The sequence below is a fragment of the Hyperoodon ampullatus genome (genome assembly GCF_949752795.1).
Source record: "Hyperoodon ampullatus genome assembly, chromosome: 11".
Taxonomy (NCBI): domain Eukaryota; kingdom Metazoa; phylum Chordata; class Mammalia; order Artiodactyla; family Ziphiidae; genus Hyperoodon; species Hyperoodon ampullatus.
In genome coordinates this window covers 68,566,628-68,592,851 of record NC_136924.1, presented here as the reverse complement: position 1 = coordinate 68,592,851, position 26,224 = coordinate 68,566,628, and the positions used below count along the sequence as shown (strand labels likewise).

General features: G+C 38.7%; 1 protein-coding gene across 1 annotated transcript in view; it reads right to left on the bottom strand.

The window, feature by feature from the left end:
* Positions 1 to 26,224, bottom strand: part of IRAK3 (interleukin 1 receptor associated kinase 3) — a 47,237-nt gene that overhangs the window by 20,109 nt on the left and 904 nt on the right. Inside the window, exons 2-6 of the mRNA XM_079714187.1 lie at positions 13,044 to 13,226; positions 7,971 to 8,035; positions 7,292 to 7,346; positions 5,889 to 6,040; positions 1,871 to 1,935 (exon numbers count right to left, since the gene is read on the bottom strand). Coding sequence (XP_079570313.1) covers positions 1,871 to 1,935; positions 5,889 to 6,040; positions 7,292 to 7,346; positions 7,971 to 8,035; positions 13,044 to 13,226 — 520 coding nt within the window. The remainder of the gene's footprint in view (positions 1 to 1,870; positions 1,936 to 5,888; positions 6,041 to 7,291; positions 7,347 to 7,970; positions 8,036 to 13,043; positions 13,227 to 26,224) is intronic.

The following is a 26,224-nucleotide window of genomic DNA, read 5'->3' as shown; positions in this document are numbered from 1 at the left end:
ATGTCATAGAGCTGTTAATTCTCTCTAAAGTAATACATAAATGCCTCAGCAGAATAAATCCAAATGGATCAGATATACAAATGTAAAAAATGAAAATATAAAAGTACTTGGAAAAATGGCATAATTATTTTATAACCTCTCAGTGGGGAAGGCCTTTTAAACTATAATACAAAACCCAGAATCCATAAGAGAAAGTATAGATTAAATTCAACTACGTGAAAACTGTTTCCACATGGCAAAAACTAGAATAAGCAAAGACAAACGAAAATGTGATAAAAAATTATTTGTATCTTGTAACATAAAAATAGGGCTAATTTTCTCTAATATATAAAATGCTCTTACAAACCATTAAGAAAAAACCCAACAGCCTAATAAAAAAATGGGCAAAAAACATTAACAGATATTTCATGGAAAAGGAAATATATCTCTTAATATATGAAAAGATTCATTCATCATAGAAAAAGAAATTTAAACTACACTGAGAAACCATTTCCACTTAGCAGATCAGAAAAAACTAAAAGAATAAACGCTATGTTATCAAGAATATGGGGAACCAGGCACTCTAACATATGACTGGTATAAGTGTAAATTGGTATAGCTTCCACTGGAGGACAATGTGGTAACATGTAACACATACAACCATTTGACCCTATAATTTTATTTATGTGAAGCTTTCTTAGTTTCTAAGCGATATTAAAACTTAGATAAGTTTTCCAACAGGTCTGAAATAACATATATAAAAGGTTTCTTGTTGTAGCAATTTTTTTTTAAGTAAAAGATTAGGAAAAATCTAAAAATCCATCAGTAGGAAAATGGTTAATTACATTACAGCACGGCACACAGTGGAATACTAAAATAAGCAAAGTGAACAATGTATGCATGCTACCTCTTGTGTGAGAAGAGGAAAGTAAGAAAACAAAATACATATATGCTTACACATAAAATATCTCTGAAAAGATTTACAGGAAACTGATAACTCTGTTGCCTTTGGGAAAATCAGCTGGGTGGTTGGATGAGAATAGTGGAAGAAAATCTCTTGGCTTACCCTTTTGCCCTTTTGGAATTTTGAAGTGTCTGAACTTATTATTTATTCATACGCAAAGAAATAGTTTAAATATAAAAACCTTCTTATTACAATTTTGGTTTTAGTTTTTTGTTGACTAAATGATATAGTAAGTGTTTATACTTAGCCTCTAACATTTTGATTTCTGGTCCTGGGTATAAACGGAGAAGGATTTAGGATAATACCTCCCTCCCCCCAATTCATGTATTGGTTTAGAACACATCTGAAAAGAACATTTTCTGCTTGTAAAGGGTGATGACTGAACTCTATAGGGTTAGGGGCCTTCAGTGAGACAGGCTGCACAGCTGCAGATATGAATATATATGAAAATGAAGTCATTTTAGTTTGTCTCCAAGGACTTTCAGGCTCATGAATGAATTCCCAGAAAATAATGTGCACATCGAAAGCACTTGATTTCTTTGCCTAAAACTCTCTTCCAGAAGAGGTTTATATTGATGAAAGTTTCTTGACTGGAATGTCTCTAAGAAAGGGGGGAAATGGTAAAATATATACAATTCTAAAGTTCTAAGAATTAGTTTACATTCAGTCATGTTAGTCACACATGATTTAACCCATTTCCTTGTGACAGTTTCTTGTTAAAATATGTTCAAGTGAATTATATAAATGGTCTATTTTAAAATGTATTCCAAGGAATATACTAAGCAGATGTCAAAATTTTACCCAATGTTCTAACATCCAACCCACATTTATTAAATGCCAACCATGCCAAGCTCTGTGCTGTAGAATCAAAGATGAACAGAGATGAAAACCAGGCACAAGTGAAGAAATCCAAAGCAATATACTCACAGCAGTAAAACTTCAAGCTCAGATAAAAAGCTCTTCCATTGTTTCTTACATTGCATTTTTTCCCCCTAAATATCATACAGAAACACAAGAAAAAAAATAAGGAAAGGATCTCTCTATTTCTGGGATTCTTGCCTAGGGTCTATAGTCTCCCTGAAATTAGATACTTTATGGTATAAATGCATATGAACATTTTTCTGGGGAGAGGATCCTTAGCTTGCATCAGACTTTCAAAAATCCATTAACCCCAAAACAGATTTAGAACCACTGCTTTTGAATTAGAAGTTTTTCATGAAATGTATCATACTGTTCTATTTTATATTCAAACCCTTTCACCATATTTTGTACACATTTACACGAATTCAAAAATATGCATTCAAAGAAAATCCCATGACAGAAACTCCCCACTTGATCTCAAAGAATCCTGGTTGTGATAGTTGTATTCTGATTAGAATTGATTTCAATAATTTGGCATTTATGAGTTGGGTCATTTGGCTGTTGGTTCAAGTTTACCTTTGTACTAATTTTGAAAAAATGGGCCCACTAGGAAAATGAAACATATAACTCCTTACTTCAAAGAAGATTCAGAAGCTAGCAGAGTGCCTGACATATGAATAAATTAATGAATTCAATAATATTGTATGGAGCACCTCCACTGTTCTTGATGGCTTCATACACCTGACATCGTTGCATGTCTCTGAATCTCAAATTCCTAACTTCTACCATGAAAGGGTTAAAGTAAGTGTGCTCCAGTTATCGTTTGCAAATTGCTAGACAGGGCAGAGTTCTTTTTTGTTTTTGTTTTTTGAAAAAATATTTATTTATTTAATTTATTTTTTGGTTGCACTGGGTCTTCGTTGCTGTGCGCAGGCTTTCTCTAGTTGCAGCGAGCAGGGGCTACTCTCCGTTGTGGTGCGCGGGCTTCTCATTGCAGTGGCTTCTCTTGTTGTGGAGCACAAGCTCTAGAGCGCAGGCTCAGTAGTTGTGGTGCACGGGCTTAGTTGCTCCGCGGCATGTGGGATCTTCCTGGACCAGCAGTCGAACCCGTGTCCCCTGCATTGGCAGGCGGATTCTTAACCACTGCGCCACCAGGGAAGTCCCAGGGCAGAATTTTTAGAGCTCTCTGTCCTCAGGAACAAAGGGAGAGAAATCCAACAGGAATCCTGGAAACTATTTTCCAAGTTAACCCAAGAAGTCAGAAACAATAAACTAGTCTAACAAATCATGTGCAAGGACCACATTATGAGAATTTACATTTTAAAAAACCACTGCCCTGGGAGCGAGTGGATTGGGTCTCAGGCCCACCTCTAACACTCATTATTTGTGACTTATTGTCACCAAACCTCCCTGGGGTCCTCGTTTTCTTAATCTGAAAAAGTGAAGGCGTTAGTTTTTGTGTTCATGCTACCCTAGCACTCTGGCTGCTCAAAGTGTGTTCTGTGCATGAGGAATACCAGTTTCTCTGGGAGTTGGTGGGAAAAGCTGAGTCTCAGGTCCCTACCCAAATGTGCTGAATCAGAATCTGCACTGTAAGATCCCCAGGTGAGCTGGATGCACTAATCTAACACACCTAAGTACAGTTCCCGGCCTCAGTCCCTCTAAGAAAGGTTACTGAAATTAAGGTCTCAATGGCACAAAACTACATTTCTAGTAAAAAATGCTCTGTGGCTAAGGCTTCATTAAATTATCTCATTTTTCCTGATGTGTATGTGTATGTGTGTGTAGGAGTTTGTACAATCTCTAGGTCTTGGGTAACTTTGTTACCTCCTGTCTTTTTACTAATACTGAATAGCAACTAAATTCATGAAAACAGCCAATGTGCTTCATTCAATTCACCCAACAAACATTTACTGAGCAACTACTATAGGCCAGGCTCTGTAATAAGGCACTGGGATACAAAGATAAATAAAAGCTCCTTAAAGAAAACCATTCAGTCCACTGGGAGAGGCAGATGAAGAAATCAATACTATGAGACAGTGGTATTTTGCTGAGACTATACAGAGGAGGGTCACCAAAACCATCCTGGAGGGGTCGGAAGGAATCAAGAAAATGATCATTGTCTTCGGGACAGAAAGGGCAAAGACGTCCCATTCTGAAGCCAGACCCCTGGAAAGAACACTCCCAAGAGGGAGTGTGAGTTGGTGGCATCTGCAGAGAGAAGAGGAAAGTAGACGCATGGAGTCTTTGGGGAGGTGGCCCTGAGGCTCAACCAGAAGAGAATGTACAAATGGGGCCAGGGACACACTGGCCCTAAGAAGCAGCCTTCAGTTAGGACACCTCTAGAGTAACCACATTCTTCTTGTTGAATGGTTGTAACAGTAGATTGTTTCATTTCTTCATTAGACATTCATCTTCTCAGGAATCTTGAGATGTCTATACAGAATTAGTGGGGCAAATGCAATTTGAGGAAATGGACAAATTGGGTTCATAATTTTTTTAAAAAACGCCCTGTAATCTAAGCTGCAAAACTGGAACCACCTCAGATCCCTCCTTCTCCCCTATTTCCCCAGCCCTGTCTAACAGATCACCAGATTTGCTCCATTTCACCTCATCTTTCAGACATAGTACCCTCCCTTGCCATCCCCACTGCCTCTGCCCTGGCTTAGAGCAGTTACCAACACTGGTCACACATCTGAACCACCTGGGGACGCCTACCACCACCACTACTCTGACCCAACCAGATGCTGCAGAGCTCAGTTTTTAAAACGCTTCCTGGGTGATTCTAATATTAAACTGGAGAAGGCAGGTTTCAGCCCTATCCACTTCAGTTTACACATCTGAAATATCCCTCTGCCAGGGCTTTCTACCTTTAGCCTAATTCCTGCCGTCTTTCCTCCAGTGCCCCTGCCAACCTCCAGTCCATCATCTGACCGGTAATCAAAGTGATACTTCAAAACACAAATCTCGTCCTTTCACTCTCCTACTTAGAAACCATCCATGGACTTCACCTATCTTTCCAGCATCATCCGATGCCACTACGTTCCCACCCTCTCACACTAAACTCTACTCCACCAAATGAACTGGTCTTCGTGAGTAAGATACAGGCTTTCATGCATGTGCCTCTAGGCCTGGGCACCTGCTATCTCTTCCATCTAGAAAGTACTTCCCTCGCTGCCTGGAAAATTCTCCTTATCCTTCAAAATCCAGTTGAAAGGTCACTTCCTTTCATCCACTTTTCCACGTGTTTACTGAGGAAATGTTTACTGCGTGGTTACTCTGGGCTAGCCCCTCCTCTGCCTATCTTCTATGTGCTCCCATGAACTTTGGGCAAATCTCTGCTGAAGTACTTATCACACTGCAATTTAATCTTTTCTTTACCTGTTTTCCCCATAAGACTGGGAACTCTTGGAGAATGTAACTATGCTTTATTCATCTCCACCCAACACGCAGCCCATAAAAGAAGTTTAGTAAATGTTTATTGGCTGTTGACCAACAATGAAGAACAGCTCTTTGGGTATGCGAGTGCAGACCTATCTCCTCCTGACTCCTGAGTCAGACCCCCGATAGCCTTTCTGCTTCCCTGGCTGTACTCAGCTGTATTCTAACCTCCTGCTCCAATCACTGCTGTGCTGCTCCTACCAAAGCCTCCTCTTTCCCCCCTCCTGAACTGTGATTGGAGATGATTCATAAAGTAGCACCAAATATCAGTCTGTGGCTTAGCCTGTGGAGCTGCCTGGAGAGGGCGCTGCCCATCCTAGAAAGCCAGGAAAACTGGAGCAGACCAGCACAATCCGACCATCTTTAGCAAAGTCCCAATGGTCCTAACAACGCTTTTCAAAAAAGTCTTTCTCAGGCCATACATCTGGGGAGGGGAAGGATTTAACTTCCACATTCCTGCAAGACAGGCATTCATTTCTCAATCATTTCTCCAGTCACCAGAGGTCATATATCTTATTTCCATATATGAAATTTTATTTTCAAGTATACCTCCTTTCAATGTTGATGAAAAATGCAACATTTTAATGTGAAATATGAGCCAATAAATGGAATGGATATCCTGTGATAGTAATTCTTTCCATACCTGTTTAAATAATTTAATGGCATATGTTCGGTTTTGGATTTCCACTCTGTATACCTCAAAAATTTCCCCTTCTCCGATTAAAAAGTCTTTGTGGAAATTTTTGGTTCCTTCTATGACGTTGTGAAAGCTGATGGAGGATTTAAACAATATTCCTTAGGAAGGAAAGTAGGGAGAAGATAAGTTACTTTTTCTCTTTTTAAGAATCAACCATCATTATAAAGAACCAAGACTTCCCTATTAGAAACAAATCAGAGCCCAGTGAAAAGTCAACAGAGAAAGGCCCAGGAGCAAAAACTGAAGCCCACCATGTGCTCTCTGTACATTTACTTGGGCCTGGCTCCCACCATCCCACAGAGCAAATGGCTTTTTAGATATTCAAACAAAAGCACTGTGATTCTATCACCTTCCCAAAGAGATCAGCCAGACAACTTAGTTGAGGAAACTTTTCCATGACTGTTTCCCTGTCATTAGATCAACAGATTGCTGTTGACCCACTATGAACCTAAAACCAGTAAAAAAAAAAAAAAAAACTATAGAAGTGGAAATTTTGATAAGACTAAATAATATTCTCTAAGCATGACTGGTAGAAACATTTTTCATAAGCCAAATCCTCTAAATGGCTAACTAACTTGCTCAGAGTAAATCAGGAAGATGCTTCACCTTTTTAAAAAAATCATCTAAAGCAGAGATTGGGAGGAAACATTTCAAAGGAAATCAAATACAAATTCAAAGGGAAAAGCCTGGCTAAATGCTTCAGAGACCAATTTTGGCTATATTTACACACTTAGTCTGTTTGATTTAAACCTTTTTTGCTAAACATTAAAGGACCACAACCTTATCTAACTATTCTAATTCTCTTTTGAACCAAAGAAGCATCGGATCTAGTGGCAAAGATTAGGCAAGGCAGCCTTAAATGGCCACTAAAGTTTATCAGAATGATTCCCAGATAGAAGTAAATTATTCTCCCTGCTGATAAAGTAGGAAAGTTGGTGTGGAAAATAACTGATTTTCATAGTGACCTTCAGCACTGCTCTACAATCACCTCTAAAGATTTCTCTATAAGTGCTATGAAAATTTCTAAAACTGTATAAAACCCAACATAATTTTTAAATGTCTTCCTATGACACATAAAAATAGCAAATGCCATGAAATTCCCCTGAGACCACAATTATGCTCTTTACTGGCTAATGAAATTTTAATATAACAATAATGTGTCACCCATCAGAACTATGTGTCAGTCAAAATTGAGAATATTTTGATATCTATGAAAAATTTATCCTGAATCTGCATATTAATGAATAGTTATTATGTTTATTGGATCTTTCTAAATTTCACTTAAAAGAATTCATGAATTCACTTAAAGGAAAACATGATTTAAAGAAAAGTTGTTTTGTTTTTCTTACCTTTTTCATTACGTTCAGGAATAAGAACATTATCCACTGTGACACTAGCTGTTTCCTAGGAGAAGAAATACATATTAAAGTATAATTCAATTTCATCAAGTCTAGAAAGAACAGAACCTCAACAGAAATCCAAAGCTCCCCCTGGGACTGTACAGTGCAACAGGGTGGAATCTAATTTAGAAGAAAGCTAGTAGAATGCAAAGTTATTTTATTTTATTCAATAGTATTCACTGCTATATATATTTAAGGCTTCCATACTAACGGTAAAAACTCAAGTATCAAAGTCATAGTTATAGTCAATTTTAAATGACTTCTATTGCTGTAAAAATGATCACCGCTAATTTGCTTTAATAAAAACTAACAGTAACATGCAAAACACTAGAACAGGAAAACTAAAAGCTGAGTTAAGACAAATGCGTAACTTACAGTACTCTTAAAAGTTCTAAGACTTATCTCTGACAGATCACTGAGAGGACAAAGCTCTTAACTCTTCAAACATTTACAAATCTCCAGTTTCCTGGATCCCCAAATAAATGAACAAGAATGAGAGCTAAAGCTCTCCAGACTTTAAAAAAGTACCTGCAAATACAGGATTTTTCTGTCTGATAACTTCATTCTTTACACTCAATTATATATGCAACAGGGTTCAAGGGTCATTCCCCATGCACACACACTCTACCTTGGATAACATGATCGGAAGTCCTTTTCCCTGATGATTGTGCTCTGGAGGATTCAAGGTTGCCCCTGAAAGAGAAATAAGGGAAGCTAGATACAAAAAATGTTATGTCCTTAACAAACTTTATTTTTCTTTTTTACACTGTGAAAATAAATACCTTGCCAGTAAGGTTCATTTCTAAAGCTCAGTTTCATTCCCATTGAATGGTTACAAATTTCCATATGTGAAAGAGCTTTCTAATGATCAAATATACAAACATACCTTTGTTCACTTAAAACATGAGCACCTATCTTTTTTTCTTGTTTGTTTGTTTGTATTTTTGTTTTTTTAATTTTTGTCCGTGAGGCGCGGCATGCGGGATCTTAGTTGCCTGACCAGGGATCAAACCCGTGCCCCCTGCAGTGGAAGCTCGAAGTCTTAACCACTGGACCGCCAGGGAAGTCCATGAGCACCTATCTTAAATTATTGTTAGACATCATTAAAAATATTAAAGTATGAAGGAGAGAATTGACAGGAAAAAAGCAATGTTGTTATCAGTTTTTTGTACATGTATTTAAAATTTTTACCATTATGGGATTATACCTCTCTCGGTTAGTTCACTTTTTATCCCATCTTGTGCCATAAGGTATTAGAGGGGTGAGTGAGTGTGAGTGTGTGTGTGTGTGTGTGTGTGTGTGTGTGTGCGTGCACGCGATCAATCACAAATGCCTACAAATGCTGCCCAATTGAAGACTATTACTTCTGTCTGAACTAAGGAAGTCTATGTAGCTTCCTACAGAAAATTAAAACTCTGCAATATTTTGCCGTTACTTCTGACATTTTGATTCAGACTTCAGAAGAGTTTCATTTCATCTTCTAGTTTTTCTTAGATTGTATTCTAATGTTTCCTAGATTATTTTGCTTAGAAGACTAGCAACAAAATACAATCAATTAATAATAAGCCTCCTTGAACAAAACTATAAATCAATTAGACTGAACAGACATCTATAGAACATTCCATCCAAAACAGAAGAATATACTCATACTTTGCAAGTGTACGTTGAACATTCTCCAGAACAGATCACATGTTAGGCAATAAAATGAGCCTCAATAAATTTGGAAGGATGAAATCATACAAAGCATATTCTCTGACTACATGGAATTAAAGTAGAAATCAAGGGCTTCCCTGGTGGCACAGTGGTTAAGAATCCGCCTGCCAATGCAGGTGACACGTGTTCAAGCCCTGGTCTGGGAGGATCCCACATGCCATGGAGCAACTAAGCCCATGCGCCACAACTACTGAGCCTGTGCTCTAGAGCCCGCAAGCCACAACTACTGAGCCTACGTGCCACAACTACTGAGCCCGCGCACCTAGAGCCCATGCTCCACAACAAGAGAAGCCACTGCAGTGAGAAGCCCGCGCACTGCAATGAAGAGTAGCCCCCATTCACTGCAACTACAGAAAGCCCGTGTGCAGCAATGAAGACCCAATGCAGCCAAAAATAAATAAAAATAAATACATTTTTTAAATGCAAAAAAAATAAAGTAGAAATCAATAACAAAAGGAAATTTTTTTTTGGAAATTGACAAATACATGAAAATCATACACCAAACTCATAGATAACCAATGAGTCAAAGAAGAAATCACAAGGGAAATTAGAAAATACTTTGTGATGAATGAAAACAAAAGCACAACATGCCAAAACATATGGCATGCAGCAAAAGCAGCACTTAAAGGGAAATTTATTGCTGTTAATGCCCACCTTTAAAAAGAAGAAAAATATCAAATAAATAGCCTAAACTTTTGTCTTGAGGAACTAAAAAAGAAGAAACAACTAACCCACAGGAAGCAGAAGGAAGGAAGAATTAAGACTGGGGTGGAAATAAATGAAACAGAAGAACAGAATAGAAAAACAGAAGAGAAATATCAATGAAACTGAAGCTGGTTCTTTGAAAATATAAACAAAGTTGACAATCTTATAGTTAGACTGACCAAGAAAGAAAGAAGACTCAAATTACTAAAATTAAGAACAAAAGACATAACTACTGACCTTACAGAAATAAAAAGAATTATAAGGGAATACTGTGAACAACTATTTGTCAAAAACTAGATAAATGATATGGACAGATTCCTAGAAAGACACAAACTACCAAAACTAATTCAAGGAGAAATAAACAACCTGAATGGGTCTGTAACAAGGGAAGAGATTTAATTAATATTTTAAGACTTCCCATAAAGAAAAGCCCAGGCCCAAATGGCTTCACAGGTAAATTTTACCAAACATTTAAAGAAGATTTAAGACCAGTTCTTCACACATTCTTCCAAAATAGAAGAGGAAGAAACAACTCCTAAATCTTTCTTTGAAGCCAATATTATCCTAATATCAATGCCACACAAAATAGCACAAGAAAACTACAGACCTATATCCCTCATGAATATAGATGCAAAAGTCCTCACCAAAATACTAAATCCAGAAACATATAACAAAGATGAGGTACCATGACCAAGTGGGATTCATCCCAGGAATCCAAGGTTAGCTTAATATCTGAAAATATACCATATTAATAAAATGAACAAAACTCATAAAATCCAATAATCTATCATGATGAAGCTCTAGGGAGAGAAAAAAAATTCCTTAATTTGGTAAAGGGCATCTGTGAAAAACTTACAGTGAACATCATACATAATGGTGAAAGACTGAATGTTTTCTCCTTAGATCAGGAGCAAGAAAAGAATGTGTTGATCTTGCCACTTCTATTCAACATTACACTAGAGGTTCCAGCGAGGGCAATTAGGCAAGAAATAGCAAACATCCTGAATAAGGTATTGTTGTGTAGACCAAAATTTGAAGTTTGGGGGTGGCAAGGGCACTAAAAGCCATTGTCCTTTTGCTGCACATAAAAAGAGAGACAATACTTCACTGTTATATAAAATGGAAGATTCAAAATGGCTTGACTAAGGTGATTAAGGTGAAACCATCCCACCAAATGGAACAATTTTAAGGAAAGCTAGGCAAAAATAGATTATTTAGATAAGTGATAACTCGGTTCATGGTAGCAACAAAGAAAGACTAAATCTTTACGCATTTCAATTAGGAGCTCCAACTCCTGACTTCAGTGAGCTGCTGTCATAGGAAACACCTGTGCAGCAGGTTACATTTAAATGTTTCCAATGAATCATCATGTGGCTGCTTTCAACAAGCTATAACATTAATGTTTGTAAGATCATAATTCAAAGCATTAATTCAATAAACTGCAAATAAATAATGCTATTTTCCTTAGCAAAGGATTCAGAACAAAGCACTATCCTCCTTTTCATCTCGGATGTATCTATCTCCTGCTATTAGGGCAGTAAATAATTGTCTTTACACAAATCAACTAATCCCACATTGTAAAAAATAAATTAATTTTCCATGTGCAACAGACTAAGAGTCAACCAAGGATGTGGAGTTTTTGTCCATATAATTCCCCGCTGCATAAATAAACAACACAGAGTGTGAAAAGACACCCTGAAATCTATTCCAGAACACTGAAGTATAAAATATACCCGTGTCCTATCAAATTGGTGTGAGTTTATACTGTGAACAAGTCACGTGGGTGGTTTCAGTGTCTGGAAAAGGCTCAGATAATGAAAAGGCATTACATTTACAGCTCCCAGAGACTCACTACATTTTACCTGATCAGTCAGCTTCAGAGTGAAGCATTCTGCTGTATAAAACTAAGTGAAGGGACTTCCTGGTGGTCCAGTGGGTAAGACTCTGCACTCCCAATGCAGGGGGCCGGGGTTCGATCTCTGGTTGGGGAACTAGATCCTGCATACATGCTGCAACTATGAGCTCGCATGCCACAACTAAGAGTCCAAATGCTGCAACTAAGAAGTCCACATGCCACAACTAAAGAGCCACATGCTGCAGTGAAGAACCCACGTGCTGCAACTAAGACCCGGAGTGGCCAAAATAAATAAATAAATAAACATTAAGGGAAAAAAAAACCTAAGTGAAGAAATAGTGTGCAACAGAAAAAAGGGATTAGCCAAGTTATACAGATAATATCATGGTGGAAGCCTATTGGGAACTGTCTAATACCTTATTGATGTGAAAAACCTATAAAATAAAAGTCATTCTGAAGCTACAGTTTTCTGGTACAAACCTCTTGGGATTTCTTCTTGTGTGTGCAAAGCTTCTTTAGGTGATGAGGCAGTGGCTTGAGTGGACAAAATATATTATCAAAGAGCATGTGTGCAAATACACAGAACTAAAAATATGCCTGAATGAAAAAGCCAAAGAATAAGCCTGCTGATTTAAAGGAGTTTCCAACCTAAGAGCCCTGAATCTATAACATAAGACCCAAGATCACTCAAGATCATTCTTGTTGAAGTCAATGAATCTAAAGTGGAATAACAGAACAGGTGACATTGGGAGATTATTTTATTGACAAAGAATGAACAGAGAAAACTTCATGAGCTTTATTTATCAGGTTACTATAAATGTAACGCATGACACAGCATCAGAAAGAGAAGGCAAAGAGAGGGAAGAATCAAGCCACTGTGAAATGGACAGTAAACAGGTTAGAAGTTAGAAAGCCATGGCATAAAAACAGCAGTGAAGATAATAGAGAAATCCCAGGTTATTTTGGAGGTATCACCTGCCTCCAAAATCACTAAAATACAGGGGGGAAACCCAATTATTTTTAACTTCTAATCATATGGTAAAACAAATTATAGCATTATTTGTATTTTACTCATATTGTGGTTCTGGTCATGTTTATGACTCAGAGAGTCAGAGTTTTGGACAGAGAGCTGATTCTCTAACTAAGTGAGAATGAAACATTTTAAGAAGTGTAGCTTGTAAATAAATATTTTTAAAAAACCAAGCTATAAAGTGGTAGAAGGGAATGTGTTGTATAAGTTAGGCAATAAGAAAAGAAAGTGTCAGACACAAAAACGTGAAGCTGCAAACCCCGCTTCAGATAAAATCACAGGTAAGGAATCACTGACATACAGCATGACCAGTCAATGCCTTAGATAAAATACAATATTTACAAGTTACAATTCATATAAAATTGAGTAAGAGCCATATCGTTAGAATCAATGCTTACCATAAGTTGCAATTAAATGGATAGCTCGATGATGCCCCATCTCCTGGAGAATCTGTAAAAGGTCACCAATAGTCTTGTTTTTCTGTGCCCAGGACCAAAGTAATTCTCTTGTTCCACTTTTACCCTGGTCTACATATTTTTCAATGTGACGAACATCCAGCCAGCTGCTTGAAAGTCGCTCCGCTGTGGAAATTGTAATAGGAAGAACCAAAGAATAGTTTACTTTTATTGGAATCCCTTTTTTTTGTGTACCTTATATGTTCTGTTGCATTTTATTTATATTTTTATTTTTAACTAATTTTAACATGTATTTCTTACCCAACTTCCCCTAATGTTAACATCTTACGTAACCATGGTACAAAGATCAGACCCAGAGATTACTAAACTGAAGACCTTATTCTAATTTCACCTGTTTTTCTACTGATGTCTTTTTTTCTGTTCTAAGAGCCTATCCATTTTCTCACATTGCAATTACTTGTTCCTTCTCCTTAACCTCCACTAATCTGATGTTCCTCAGTTTTTCCTTATCTTTAAGGACAATGAAATGCTGTTGTATCCTTCTTGGTGCATAATATCAAGAGGTTCATGATGTCCATGTCTTATCACTGGTGATGTTAACCTTGATCCCTTGGTTAGGGTGATGTCTGCAGGTTTCTCCACTATAAAATTATTATTAATTATTTTTAACTAATAACTATGTTGGGGGAGATACTCTGAGACTATGGAAGCATCCTGCTTCTCAGATTTTGCCTAAAAATATCTGCATCTGTCTATGGTTCTTGTTTATCATAATTATTACTGTGGGGTTTGCTTAATGGTATTTTTCAATTTTCCCTTTTTCCTTCTATGTTCATTAACTGCAATTCTTCTGTAAGAAAGTATTGTCTCTTCTTCCACGTTTATTTAGGTAATTAATTTATTTATATCAGTGTGGACTCATGGATATTTATTTTACTCTAGAGGTTAAAATCTAATACTATCATTATTTATTTTGTTGCTAAAATTGCTCCAGCTTTGTCCATTCAGGCTGCTCCTGTATTCTTTTGACAAGCCCTATCATTTTGGGAACACTTTCTTATTGTCTGGCTTTACAAGATGCTCTAGGCTCATTTTGTATTTCCCCTGCCCCAGCCCTTGATATAATTACTTTTCCAAGGAGTCCTGATTCCTTTTATTGGATAATGGTGTTTAAAAGGCAAGAACTTAGATGCTATATGCACTCACTGCTGCCAGGTCCTTCAAGCAGACAGAGGTGGGAAATATATGTATGTGCTCTCACCCATGCATCTGTATTTCTGTCTGTACACACATTAAAAACCATGATTTTTAACTGATACCTCTGATCCAGGTCAATACCATACGGCACATTTTAGACCTTTCTCACTTATATAACTTCATTCTCACACAGTGAGAAACTTCGCTCTCATTATCCACAATATATTTGCTTGTTTGTTCAGTTCTACAATGTACATAAAGTACTGTCAGAATGGCTAACCCATAGCCCTGTGAGGAACACATTAACTAATCAAATTACAGCATTTGTGCACACTTGTTTTCGTCCTCAGGCTAAGGGTATTCTGGGAAGAGCCTGTTTTCCAAGGTTACTTAGGTTAGTTCTTTTCTCTCTCATTCTCTTCAGTGTGGTTACTCATTGATAATATAGTTAGGTTCATTCGTTGAAGCTTTTATGAAATGCTGTTTAAAATTTTTGTTCTACGTAAAATAGATAGCTAGTGGGAAGCAGCCGCATAGCACAGGGAGATCAGCTCGGTGCTTTGTGACCACCTAGAGGGGTGGGATAGGGAGGGTGGGAGGGAGGGAGATGTAAGAGGGAAGAGATATGGGGACATATGTATATGTATAACTGATTCACTTTGTTATAAAGCAGAAACTAACACACCATTGTAAAGCAGTTATACTACAATAAAGATGTTAAAACATTTTTTTTTGTTCTAGACTGTCTTTGCTGAACATTTTTGAGCAATTAAAAGTTATTATCTGGGTAGGGTCAGGGAAATATTCTACTGGGATAACAGGATTTTAATTACTCAAAAACAGTGTATATGACTTATTTAGGGTCCTGTATAAATACCTTAAAGCTGTACTGAAAGTTTATGACTTTTTAAACAATTTTTATTGGAGTATAGTTGATTTAGTATATGACTTTTTATGGCACCCTGAGATAATAGGATTCTTCAGGTAAAATATTACATGGCCTTTCTGCATAACTCCCAAATTTTAAAGTGTATTTTAAGGCAAAGGAGGAAGAAAGCAAGCAAATGACAGATGGAAAGAATAGCTTTCTTGTCCCTGGGACAGTACTCCCGGATTAGTCCAGCCATCCTGAGTACTGAAATTAGCAATGTGTTTTAAGGCTGGTGATGGTGATGGCAGCATCCCCTCATACCTTTATCCTCCAGAGTCTTAAAAATTCAGGCAGCCAGATACAGATCTATAGATAAAATCCAACTGTCACCTGACAGTGGTTGTGGGGACCTGCAACACATCACTGTCACTGGTTGTGGGAATCGGTCCCTCTCCCTCTACCACACACAAATATGGAAGCTGACCTCCAAGACGAATCAAGGTAACCTCATGGAAGGGCTCACTTCTCCAACAATGATGTTCTCCAAAGGCTGATGTCCTTTTATAAGACGAACAGGCTCTCAGCTCTGAGAAGAGCAATAAGCCCTAGGGAACTATCTTTTGTTCAGTGTGTTTCAGACTCCACAGGTTTTAAAAATTTCTTAAGGAACTACTACACCAGTTACAGTCTTTGAACTAAGACATCAGAAAGGCAAATGTCGGGCTTCCCTGGTGGTGCAGTGGTTGAGAGTCTGCCTGCCGATGCAGGGCACACGGGTTCGTGCCCCGGTCCGGGAAGATCCCACATGCCGTGGAGCGGCTGGGCCCGTGAGCCATGGCCGCTGAGCCTGCGCGTCTGGAGGCTGTGCCCCGCAACGGGAGAAGCCACAATAGTGAGAGGCCCGCGTACCGCCAAAAAAAAAAAAAAAAAAAAAAAAAGCAAATGTCTTCTGTTTAATATGGCATCCCTTGCCCCCATATATTCAGTCCTACAAGGGTTTGCTGGACTATTCAATTTCCTTCAGTTTTATGTTCCTGCTGAGACTGTAAGTAAATCCTAAAAGTTGAAAGATCACAATATGATACCATTATTGCCCCTATTTCAGAGAAAAAAAATGGACTTGGTAGACATTGTTAGTGCCCACCAATATTTCTAGTCCCCTACCCCATCAGAGAGGATGATATTTTCTTGCTCTAGGTTGGTTATGCCTATGTGTCTCTTCCAGCCAGAAACACTGAAGAGCCAGGGGGCAATTCACCAGGCTCCCATCCTTGTCACAGCAATGGGAGAAGCACATGTCAAGATGGGGGTGCCCCAAGATGCTGGACCACCACACAGAGATCAGCTGCCCTGGACTCTCAGTGCTCTTCCCATGAGCCAAAAGTAAGCTTCTGTTATGCTAACCACTGAGATTTAGGTGGTGGTTAGTTTTTTCTTCCTTTTGTTTTTTACTGCAGTATAACTTAGTCTAACCTACTACATACAAAGTTTTTTATCTAGAATGTTTTATTTTTTTAAATTAATTTATTTTTGGCTGTGTTGGGTCTTCATTGCTGCGTGCGGGCTTTCTCTAGTTGCAGCGAGTTGGGGCTACTCTTTGTTGCGGTGCGCGGGACTCTTATTGTGGTAGCTTCTCTTGTTAGGGAGCACAGGCTCTAGAGCGCAGGCTTCAGCGGTTGTGACACTGGGCTCAGTAGTTGTGGCTCGCGGGCTCTAGAGTAGTCGTGGTGCACGGGCTTAGTTGCTCCGTGGCATGTGGGATCTTCCTGGACCAGGGCTTGAACCTGTGTCCCATGCATTGGCAGGTGGATTCTTAACCACTGCACCACCAGGGAAGTCAGAGTGTTTTGTTATTTCAGTCACATCTTATACCCGAAAAGTGTGAAAGGAAGTGGCTGCTCTGGTAAGTACATGTCAAACAAGGGAAGATAAAGTTGAAACATTCAATCTGAATGCCTGCTTAGGCTGTAGGGGGAAAACAGTTACTACAAAATATGTGATATCATTCATTAAGTTGGAATGTTTTTGTCCTTCTTCCATATTTTAAGTTCTGGCAAGAATATCTTCCTTTTACATCTCTTTGTAGAGATGATGTCTCATGAAGAGGCAAGGACTATCCAAATGCCAATATGTTTCAGATAGAGTAGCACTAAAAAAAAAAATAGAAGGGAACCTTCAAAGCAAAAAGAGTTGGCAAGACACGCTAACTCTATTTTAAAGTATTTTTGGATGATGTCATCTGCCTATTTGGTTGAGGCACATTTTTATGAACACTTTAACTCTTTCTAAAAGCTCTTGGAAGAAATACTGTAAATCAGTGTAATTCAAACATTTGTTGAGCATCTTCTGTGTGCAGCAGTGCAGTAACTGCACATAGCACGTGTGAGTGGAGCACAAAGAAGGGTCCCTAACTAAAGATGGGGCATCATGGAAGGCTTCCTAGAGGGGTGGTTTCTGGAGCCTGAGCCAAGTTTAAAACTATGAGTATTTCTAAAGAGAGGCCAATTCTTAAGGAATAACTGGATAGGGTATACTACCCTGGGGAGAAAAATAATCATTCGAGTTATGATTTGAAAACAAGACAAAAGAATGAACTCTGAGCCCCATAGACTATGCTGACTTCTAATGAGAAAAGTCACCAGTCCAGACATCACTGTGGCCCCCTGGATACATGCAGGAACACGTGGGTTTAGTGGCGGATCTGTCACCAGCCTATAGTACAACTCCAGACAAGTCACAGCCTCACTGAGCAATCTCAAACTTCTCATCAGTTAATGTCCTTTGACAAACAGTCCCTCCTAAAACAGACACTAAATTTAGTTGCCCTTCGCTGGCCTGCTGATTACATAAGCACTGACTTTAAGACACCTCCAGTCTTTAAAACACTTCCCAGTCTCCAAATGAACGTTCCAATAAGGGAATGCTAAATATCAAGTTTCAGCAAAGGGAAAATGTGGATTTCTACTTTGTCTGTTAGTAAATCAACTGGCTAACATTTATAGAGGCATAATGTACCATATAAATTAACAATTTATGTAACACACAGCAGGACTTTTTTTTTTTCCTTATTAAAACAGTTCCCGTTCCACTTTGACTCTGTGAGATAAGACATGCACATAATTTAACAGGGGTGAAGAAAGAAGATGTCCGTGTGGGCTGCCACAGCCTGGGAAGGAGCTTGAGGTGGTGGGACATCAGCTGACTCTGCAACAGCAGGGGCCTGGGGCAAGGTTTCAGTCAGATGAAGGAAGAGGGAAGAGCCTGTCAGATGGAGAGTTGTTCCAGAAATGAAGAAAAGGGCATGAGGGAACAAAGAGGAGACCACTATGCTTAGAGCAGAGGGTTCAAGTGAAAGAAAAGGTGAACAAGCTCCATGAAGTCTCCATGTTACCTGCATAGGAATGTGCTTAGCACATAGCAGACGTTCAATACATATCTGCTGAATGACAGACAGAGGCCCTGAGTGTCAGTGTAACTTAAAATTTTACCCTGAAAGTAAACGGGACCAATCTAAGATTTCTGAGGAGGTGATGCAAAGATGGAAGCTTTAGTTTTTGGAAGATCCATCTGGCGGCAATAGCAGCAGGAGTCTCATATACAGTATTTGCACATAAAAAGGTATAAACATTTCATGACTCACAATTCTCATAGTAGGAAAGGAACAGTTTATAACTACTAAGGAAATCCGGAGTTAACCTTTCAAGTTCCAGGGAATGTCAAATTTCCCACATAATTCTATTCCCCATTTTTCTTTTTCTTAATTTCTGAATTTCCTTTTTAAAAGTGCAACAGGCCACGATTCCCTTGAGCACATCTCTAGGATTTAGCTGGAGGGTGAATGAACAGATGCTAAATGAGCTGAGGTTTTTACAGTTCCCTAACACTGACCCCGTGGGCAAAGGTTTCTGAGTTTGCACTAAGTCTAAGGAAAGCTAGATTAGACAAAGGCGTTTTTCCAAGAGTACATAGTTGACAGTGCTGAAACTGACCCAGCTCAGTGAAAATGGATCCTGAAAGCATGGGCTGCTTCCAGGACTGGAAATGAAATGTTTTCTCTTTCCCTAACTGGTGATTCACAGTACAATCTTAATAGCTTTTCTCCAATGATGATGCATTGGGAATAGAAACACCACTAAAAGAGTATTCTTAGCAGCCACAAAATGTATAATTCATTTAGATCGAATTCTGTAAAACAACAGCTTTAGTATGATGCGACAGGAATGCAAACTCTTAATTCCTGTTATATTCTTCAACACGCAAAGTTTTCTCTAGTCCTTCCTTACTTGTGCCTTCCAGAATGTAGAACTTTATTTATTGATAGTCCTAAACAAAGAGTGAACTTCCCAATGACTGTTGTGTTGTAAAAGTGAAGAGCCTTCTATGTGAAAAGATAAATCAGGAAAAATATGCTGTACTTAAACACAGTTTAAAATCATTTTTTGGAAGGCAAATTTTTTGTTTGAAAGACATCTTGGCATAATATAAGCCAAAAAAGTCGGCCTGAGAAGTCCAGAAATAAATTGATCTGAAAATAGTGACAGCTTAATAATCATTCAATGATCAAAGGTTCTCAGGGCTCTGTTTTGAGAGGGCAGGACTATCTAGGAGGGCTAACGCTGGGGAATTCAGCTGTAGAAATCACTCTCCACATGCAAATATGTCTCGGAAGGGGTTTTTTAGAATGACGCAACATACCCTATTTGGAATCTTTGTATTTGCATATAACCACATGCCAAAACCCCTAGGAAATTGTCTGCGTTCTTGCAAAGTTTGTTTTGAGATAAGAAAATGGGAAGAGGAAAAGATGGCGCTTTTTTTTCCCCCACAAAGCACACAAACAAATTAGGCAATTAGAAAAAAAAAAAAAAAAAAAAAACTTGAGGATTTAAAAGATATTTTTAATTCCTAAAAAAGTAAAACGAAACTCAAAAGCATAATTTAGCTCAACCCATCTTACAGACCATAGCATTAACACCCACTAGGTCATACATTTTACAAGAAATAATACTTGTCCATACTTAAGCTTATGTGTACTTTTTACCCCCTACCCAAATAGGACTCCTATTTGATAAACAGGAAGGCCTGCACATGATTTTTCAGGGATCTTTCCATCTGTCCTGCTCTCTCAATCCCAGACCCAGGTAAGGATCAAATTTAATGACTTCTGGGAGACAAGTGAAGAACAGTTCACCCTCAACACCAGTGTTCCAGTCTGGAACTCAGAAGCTGTACAATTCCACACTCAGGTAATGATCAGTACTATTTTCCCATACTTCCTTCCCTTGTTAAACTTTATAGCATCTCTATTGTTCTGTTGCCTATGTTAAATTGGAAAATCCTTACACGCAGGGGCCATGACATTGTATCTAGTATAATACTTTGTCTAAGATTCTGCCCAAAAAGGTTTTGGATGTTTAACAGACATCTGTTCATTCATTAATTTATTCAGTCAACAGATATTTAGTGCATACCTTCTCTGTACCAGGTACAATATTAGATCCTAGAGGAATAAGCAGAAAACAAGGCAAACAAAAATCCTTGCCCGCATGAAGCTTATTTCTAGATGGACAATAAACAAAGAAATATATACATATTTATATGTATATATATAAAGTATATGAGGAATGATAACTGATACAGAGAAAAATAAGGCAGTAAAAGAGCATAAGGGAGCACAGAGGTATCAATTTTAAAAGCATAGTTAGGGTGTGTAATAGTTAATCAAAATCAGGAAGGATGTGAAGTAAGCCTCAAGGTTACCTACAGGAAAAACATTCCTTGAATGTCCACGGAGGCCAATTTATCTGGAGTTGAACAAATAAGAAGAAAGAAGTGAGAAAAGCCATGTAGGGCTTTGGTGTCTACTGTGAGATGGGAAGCTACTGGATGGTTCTGAATAGGATAATGGTACAAGATGCTTCATATGTTAAACAGGCTCACTGGCTGCTGTGTTGAAAAGAAACTTGAGGCGGGCAGATGCAGTAGCAAGGAGCCCAGTTAGGAGACTGCTGAAATTAACCAGGTGGAATCTGATGGTGGTTTGGACAAGGATGGCTGTGGTGACAGTGATAAGAAGTGGTCAGATTATTAGATAGATCCTGAAGGGAGAGTGAACAGCATTTGCTGAGACACAGGATGTGGTTTGTGAGAGAAAACAAGAAGTCACAGAAGACTAATAATTTTGGCCTGAACAAATGAAGGATGGGGTTGCCATTAACGAAGATGGGGAAAAACTCTGGGGGAGGGTAGCACTTCTGGACTGTTAAGTTGGAGACGTCTGTCAGATAGGCAAATAGGTGGACTAGGTAGTCGGTGCTGATGTTCAAGAGAGAGACCCAGGCAAGAAATCTGGGAGTTATTAGCACATAGATGGCAATGACAAGATAGTGGGTAGAGTAAATAAACAGAAGAGAAGAGGTCCATGGACTAATCCCAGGGGCATTCTAAGAGATGAGAGAGAGAACGAGGAACCTGTAAGAACAGAATAAAATAAAGAGTGGAATGTTTTAGAAGTGAAGTAAAGCTTTCAGGAGAAAGGAGTGATCATCTGTGATCACTTCATTGTGATCATCTTCATCAAATAAGATGAAAACTGAGAACTGACTGTTGGATTTAGACACGGTGACTCTGGACAAGAGGAATTCCAATGGAGCAGTGCAGTGTGGGGTGAAGGCCTGATTGGAGCAGGTTCAAGGGAGAATGGAGAAAATGGAGAGTAAACAGCCCTTTTGAGGAATTTTACCATAAAGCGGAACAGAAAAAGGGGTGGCAACTGAAGAGTAGAAGTTTGATCTAGATAGAACATTGTAAGATGTGAGAAATGACATGGTGGTCAGAAGAACATGGGTTTTACTCCACTTTCAGGGAGGGAATAACTCTCTATTCCTTAAGTGTGGGCCACACATAGTGACTTCCTTCCAAAGAGCATAATATGGAAAGGGGTGGGAGGGGGCGCGGAGGAAGACTGCTTTTACAGTGTGGAAACCTGACAGACACCACTCCAGCCATGGTTAACGTCAACAGTGATTAGTCACGTAAACAGTGTGTTCCCCTGATAGGATGTAACGAAAATGGCACTCTACCTCTTGTGGCCTGCCTTCCCCAAATCCACCACCTCAGTCTAGTCATGAGAAAAACATCAGACAAATCTCAATTGAGGGACATTCTACAAAACACTGATCAGTAGTGACCAGTACTCCTCAAAACTGTAAAGGTCATCAAAAACTAGAAAAGTCTGAGAAATTATCACAGCCAAAAGCAGCCAAAGGATACATAATAACTAAATGAAATGTGTGAAATGTGATATCCTAGATGGGATCCTGGAAGACAAAAGGGACTTGAGGTAAAAATGAAGGAAATCTGAATAAAGTATGAACTATATTTAAAAATAATGTATCAATATTGTAACAAATGTACCATACTAATGTAAGATGTTAATAATGGGAAACTGGGTACAGAGTATATGAGAAGGACAGAATATATGAGGACTCTTTGTACTGATACTATCTTCTAAATTTTTCTGTCAATTTAAAACTGTTCTAAGCAATAAAGTCTATTTAAAATTAAAGAAAGACAACAACATAGACTCTAGAGTCTGACAATCTGGTTAGAATCCTAGTCTGCAACATACTAGACTATGATTTGAGGTAGGTTACCTAAATTCTCTGAGAGTCAGTTTTCCTATCTATAAAATGGAAATAGGAAGAGTACCTGTCTCAGAGTTTTTGTGATAAATAATGAGATAATCCATGTAAAGTGCTTAGCACAGAGTGTCTGGCAAATAGTATGCACTCAAAAGATGGTGGCAATTATTAGTATTATTATTGTTTTAAATCTTTACTAAATATTCAAATGCATATTTAATGTGATTTTACATTTAATTTGTTTTAAAGTGATTAATAATAATTTCTATGATAATTTTCTTTCCTTTTTTGAGAGGAAGAAAATTGAATACAACCTATTACATAGTATCTGTAAGCAGGGTTCCTCTCTCATTGAAGTGTTGAGAGGTTTTACAGTGTGAGCTGCTCCAAACAATTTAAACACTAGTTCAAGGTAATGTAATGAAATCAGTTGTCACCAGAGGCTCTGCATATACGTTATGTCTTTGAGGTAGTATAAGATGAATGGCATTTTCTACAGTGGTCCTACTTTCATTATAAAGCCATAAAATCATCAACATCAACCAGAGAATATATTATCTTGTGATTACACCATTTTCAATAACAATAAAATATAAGTGATTTAATGATTAATATGTAGAATGTGTTTAAAGATAGAATTAAATAGAGTAGTGAAAGACTACAGTAAAGTAACTGTTACAATAAGATGTTATTAAAGAAGAGAATCTGGCCTAAGCAAATGGCTCCCAAACCAGGCTGTACATCAGATTCAACCATGGGGCTTGGCAAAAAACAGAAAGATGCTGGACCCTTGACCCAGACCTACTGAATCAACAGCTCCAGGGGTGGGGCCTGGGCATTTGTAGCTTTTAAAGACTGCACAGGTGATTCCTGTTTGTTAACATCTTGTCTACCTTATCCTGTATACACTGATTATACCATATAGGCCACCACATGATCTGCCTTTGCCTGAACTGCCTTTGTAAACATAGGTTGATATTCACCATCATCAAGAATCATGATAAGCTCGAGAACCAACACTTAGTTTGGTTAATCTCTTCTACTGCTTTTCTCTTCTCTTGCCCATTACTATGACTGTTGCTTTCTATATCAAATTTTGGACCCTCTGTATCCTCAGGCTTTCAGCTGTCCTGAGCATAAAAGAAACTGTCTTCTTGATTCAGTCCTCCAATATTCCCCTTTCTGCCCTCTAAGGTCAAGTTTTCCCTCCCAGCACCTCTTTCCCCCCTTTTTCCTTTCACTGTGCCAATGGAGAAACTCAGCCTATTTAACCACAGGCAGTTGCCCTCAACCACCTGGAACGGAGCCAGGCTTCCCTTTCTGCTGAGCCAACAATTCATGAAGCAGCTGGTCTGTTCCAGGTCTCCTTCTAGAGTTCTGGTCCAGACAGCAGGGGCACAACCCCCTACACAATGAATTATAGCTGGAGTATAAAGGAGTAAACAGTTTAGATTCTTCCCCTATAAGAGAACAAATATACAAAGGAACAATGGCCAGATATATATACAAACAGAACTCTAACCCACAACATGCATCAACCAGCCCAGGAAGCCAATGTTCTATCTAGAGTAACCAGTCTGGGAAGTCAAACTACTTATCTGTAGCAACTAGTCCAGAAAGCCAAACAATAACCCTTATAGCAATTGGCCCAAAATGGCCAAGGCTTCATTAATAGCTGATAGCTTTCCTAATTTTGCCCCAATTCCAATTTAGGGCCAACTGGAGAAAGCCAAATATGTACCCTTAATTAAATAGAATTCCCCACTCCTAGTTGGCCTGCATACAGCTTCCCCATGCCAACAGCCTCCAATCAGGGCATACCTGAAGCCTTCTTTTTCAGCTATAAAGCTTTTCCAATCCTCTGCTTGCCTTTGCATCTCAGTCAAATGCAAGCCATGGGAGCTGACTCCTGACAAGCCTTTACTTGTTCTCATTTCGGTGGTCTTCATTTATTTCCACTACTAGGAAAATGGGGCTGCATGTTTGAAATGGTTCACTGAATGGTTCTTTCATGGCAGAAGTGGCTGTACTTTAGGAAGACTGTGAGATGCAGGTGAAAGAACACAGCAGTATTTGTGACCCTGAGGAAGTCATAGAGGGAAATGTAGACAGACTCCAGAGTCTATGTGTTTTTTGTTTTCATTTTAAATAGACTTTATTGTTTAGAACAGGTTTTTTTTTAAGATTTAATTTTTAATTTTTTTGGCTGCATTGGGCCTTCATTGCTGCACGCAGGCTTTCTCTAGTCGCGGCAAGAGAGGGCTACTCTTCGTTGTGGTACACGGCTTCTCATTTCGGTGGCTTCTCTTGTTGCGGAGCATGGGCTCTAGGTGCGCGGGCTTCAGTAGTTGTGGCACGTGGGCTCAGTAGTTGTGGCTCTGGGCTCTAGAATGCAGGCTCAGTAGTTGTGGCGCACGGGCTTAGTTGCTCTGTGGAGTGTGGGATCTTCCCGGACCAGGGCTTGAACCCGTGTTCCCTGCATTGGCAGGCGGATACTTATCCACTGCACCACCAGGCAAGTCCCAGAACAGATTTAAATATATAGAAAAATTTAGAATATAGTCCAGAGAGTCCTCATCTTCTTCATCCTTCCTGTATAATGTGCTTCAAGTCCTCCCTTTGCACTTCCCAGCTGTTGACTTGGGCCAGTTACTAAACCAATGTGCACCACAGTTTCCTCACCTGTTCAAACACTGAGGATGATAATAGTGCCTGCCTGACAGGGGCATTGGAAGGGTTTATGAACAACGCAGGTAATGAATGAATATCTGAATTTCAATGCTGAGTAAGAGGGGGAAGGGAGGGAGGGAGAGAGAGGGGTGGGAGAGAAAAGATTCAGCAACACTGAGCTGAACTTCCTGAAAAGGAGCAGTGACCTGGGGCTGAGTACTCATGTTTCAGATGAGACATATGTTCTTGTATTTTCACAGTCTACACCAACCTACTTCACACATTTATCATATCTACTCAGTCCATTCACTAACCATGGACTGGACTAAAAACATTTTTCACTTACAAATTCAGTATCTCTAGGAAACCAACAGGTGCAAAAACTGCCATGCCATCATCCATTTCAAAAAGATCTGGTGTGGGAGGGATATCTCTCAAATGCATACTAGAAATGTCCGTGCTTTCCAGAAATCAGAGTTTTCTGATTTTTACTGAAAGGCTACAATATAAAATTACAGAGCCTATAATGAACTATCTTTATACAACTAGAAACCCAATGCCACATTCCATAAAGTGTGACCCTACTGTTCATCAACAACAAATTAAACTTTTTTCCTCCTTGGTCTTGTGCTATTTTTGGTAAGAATAATAGCTATTTAAGAGAATTAAGTCTAAGCTGCTTTGACATATTTGTGTTTATTTTCAACTAACATTAATTGCGACATCATGGGGTATCAAATCTAACCATGAACGCACGTACTTACAGATTTTTGCCTGAATTA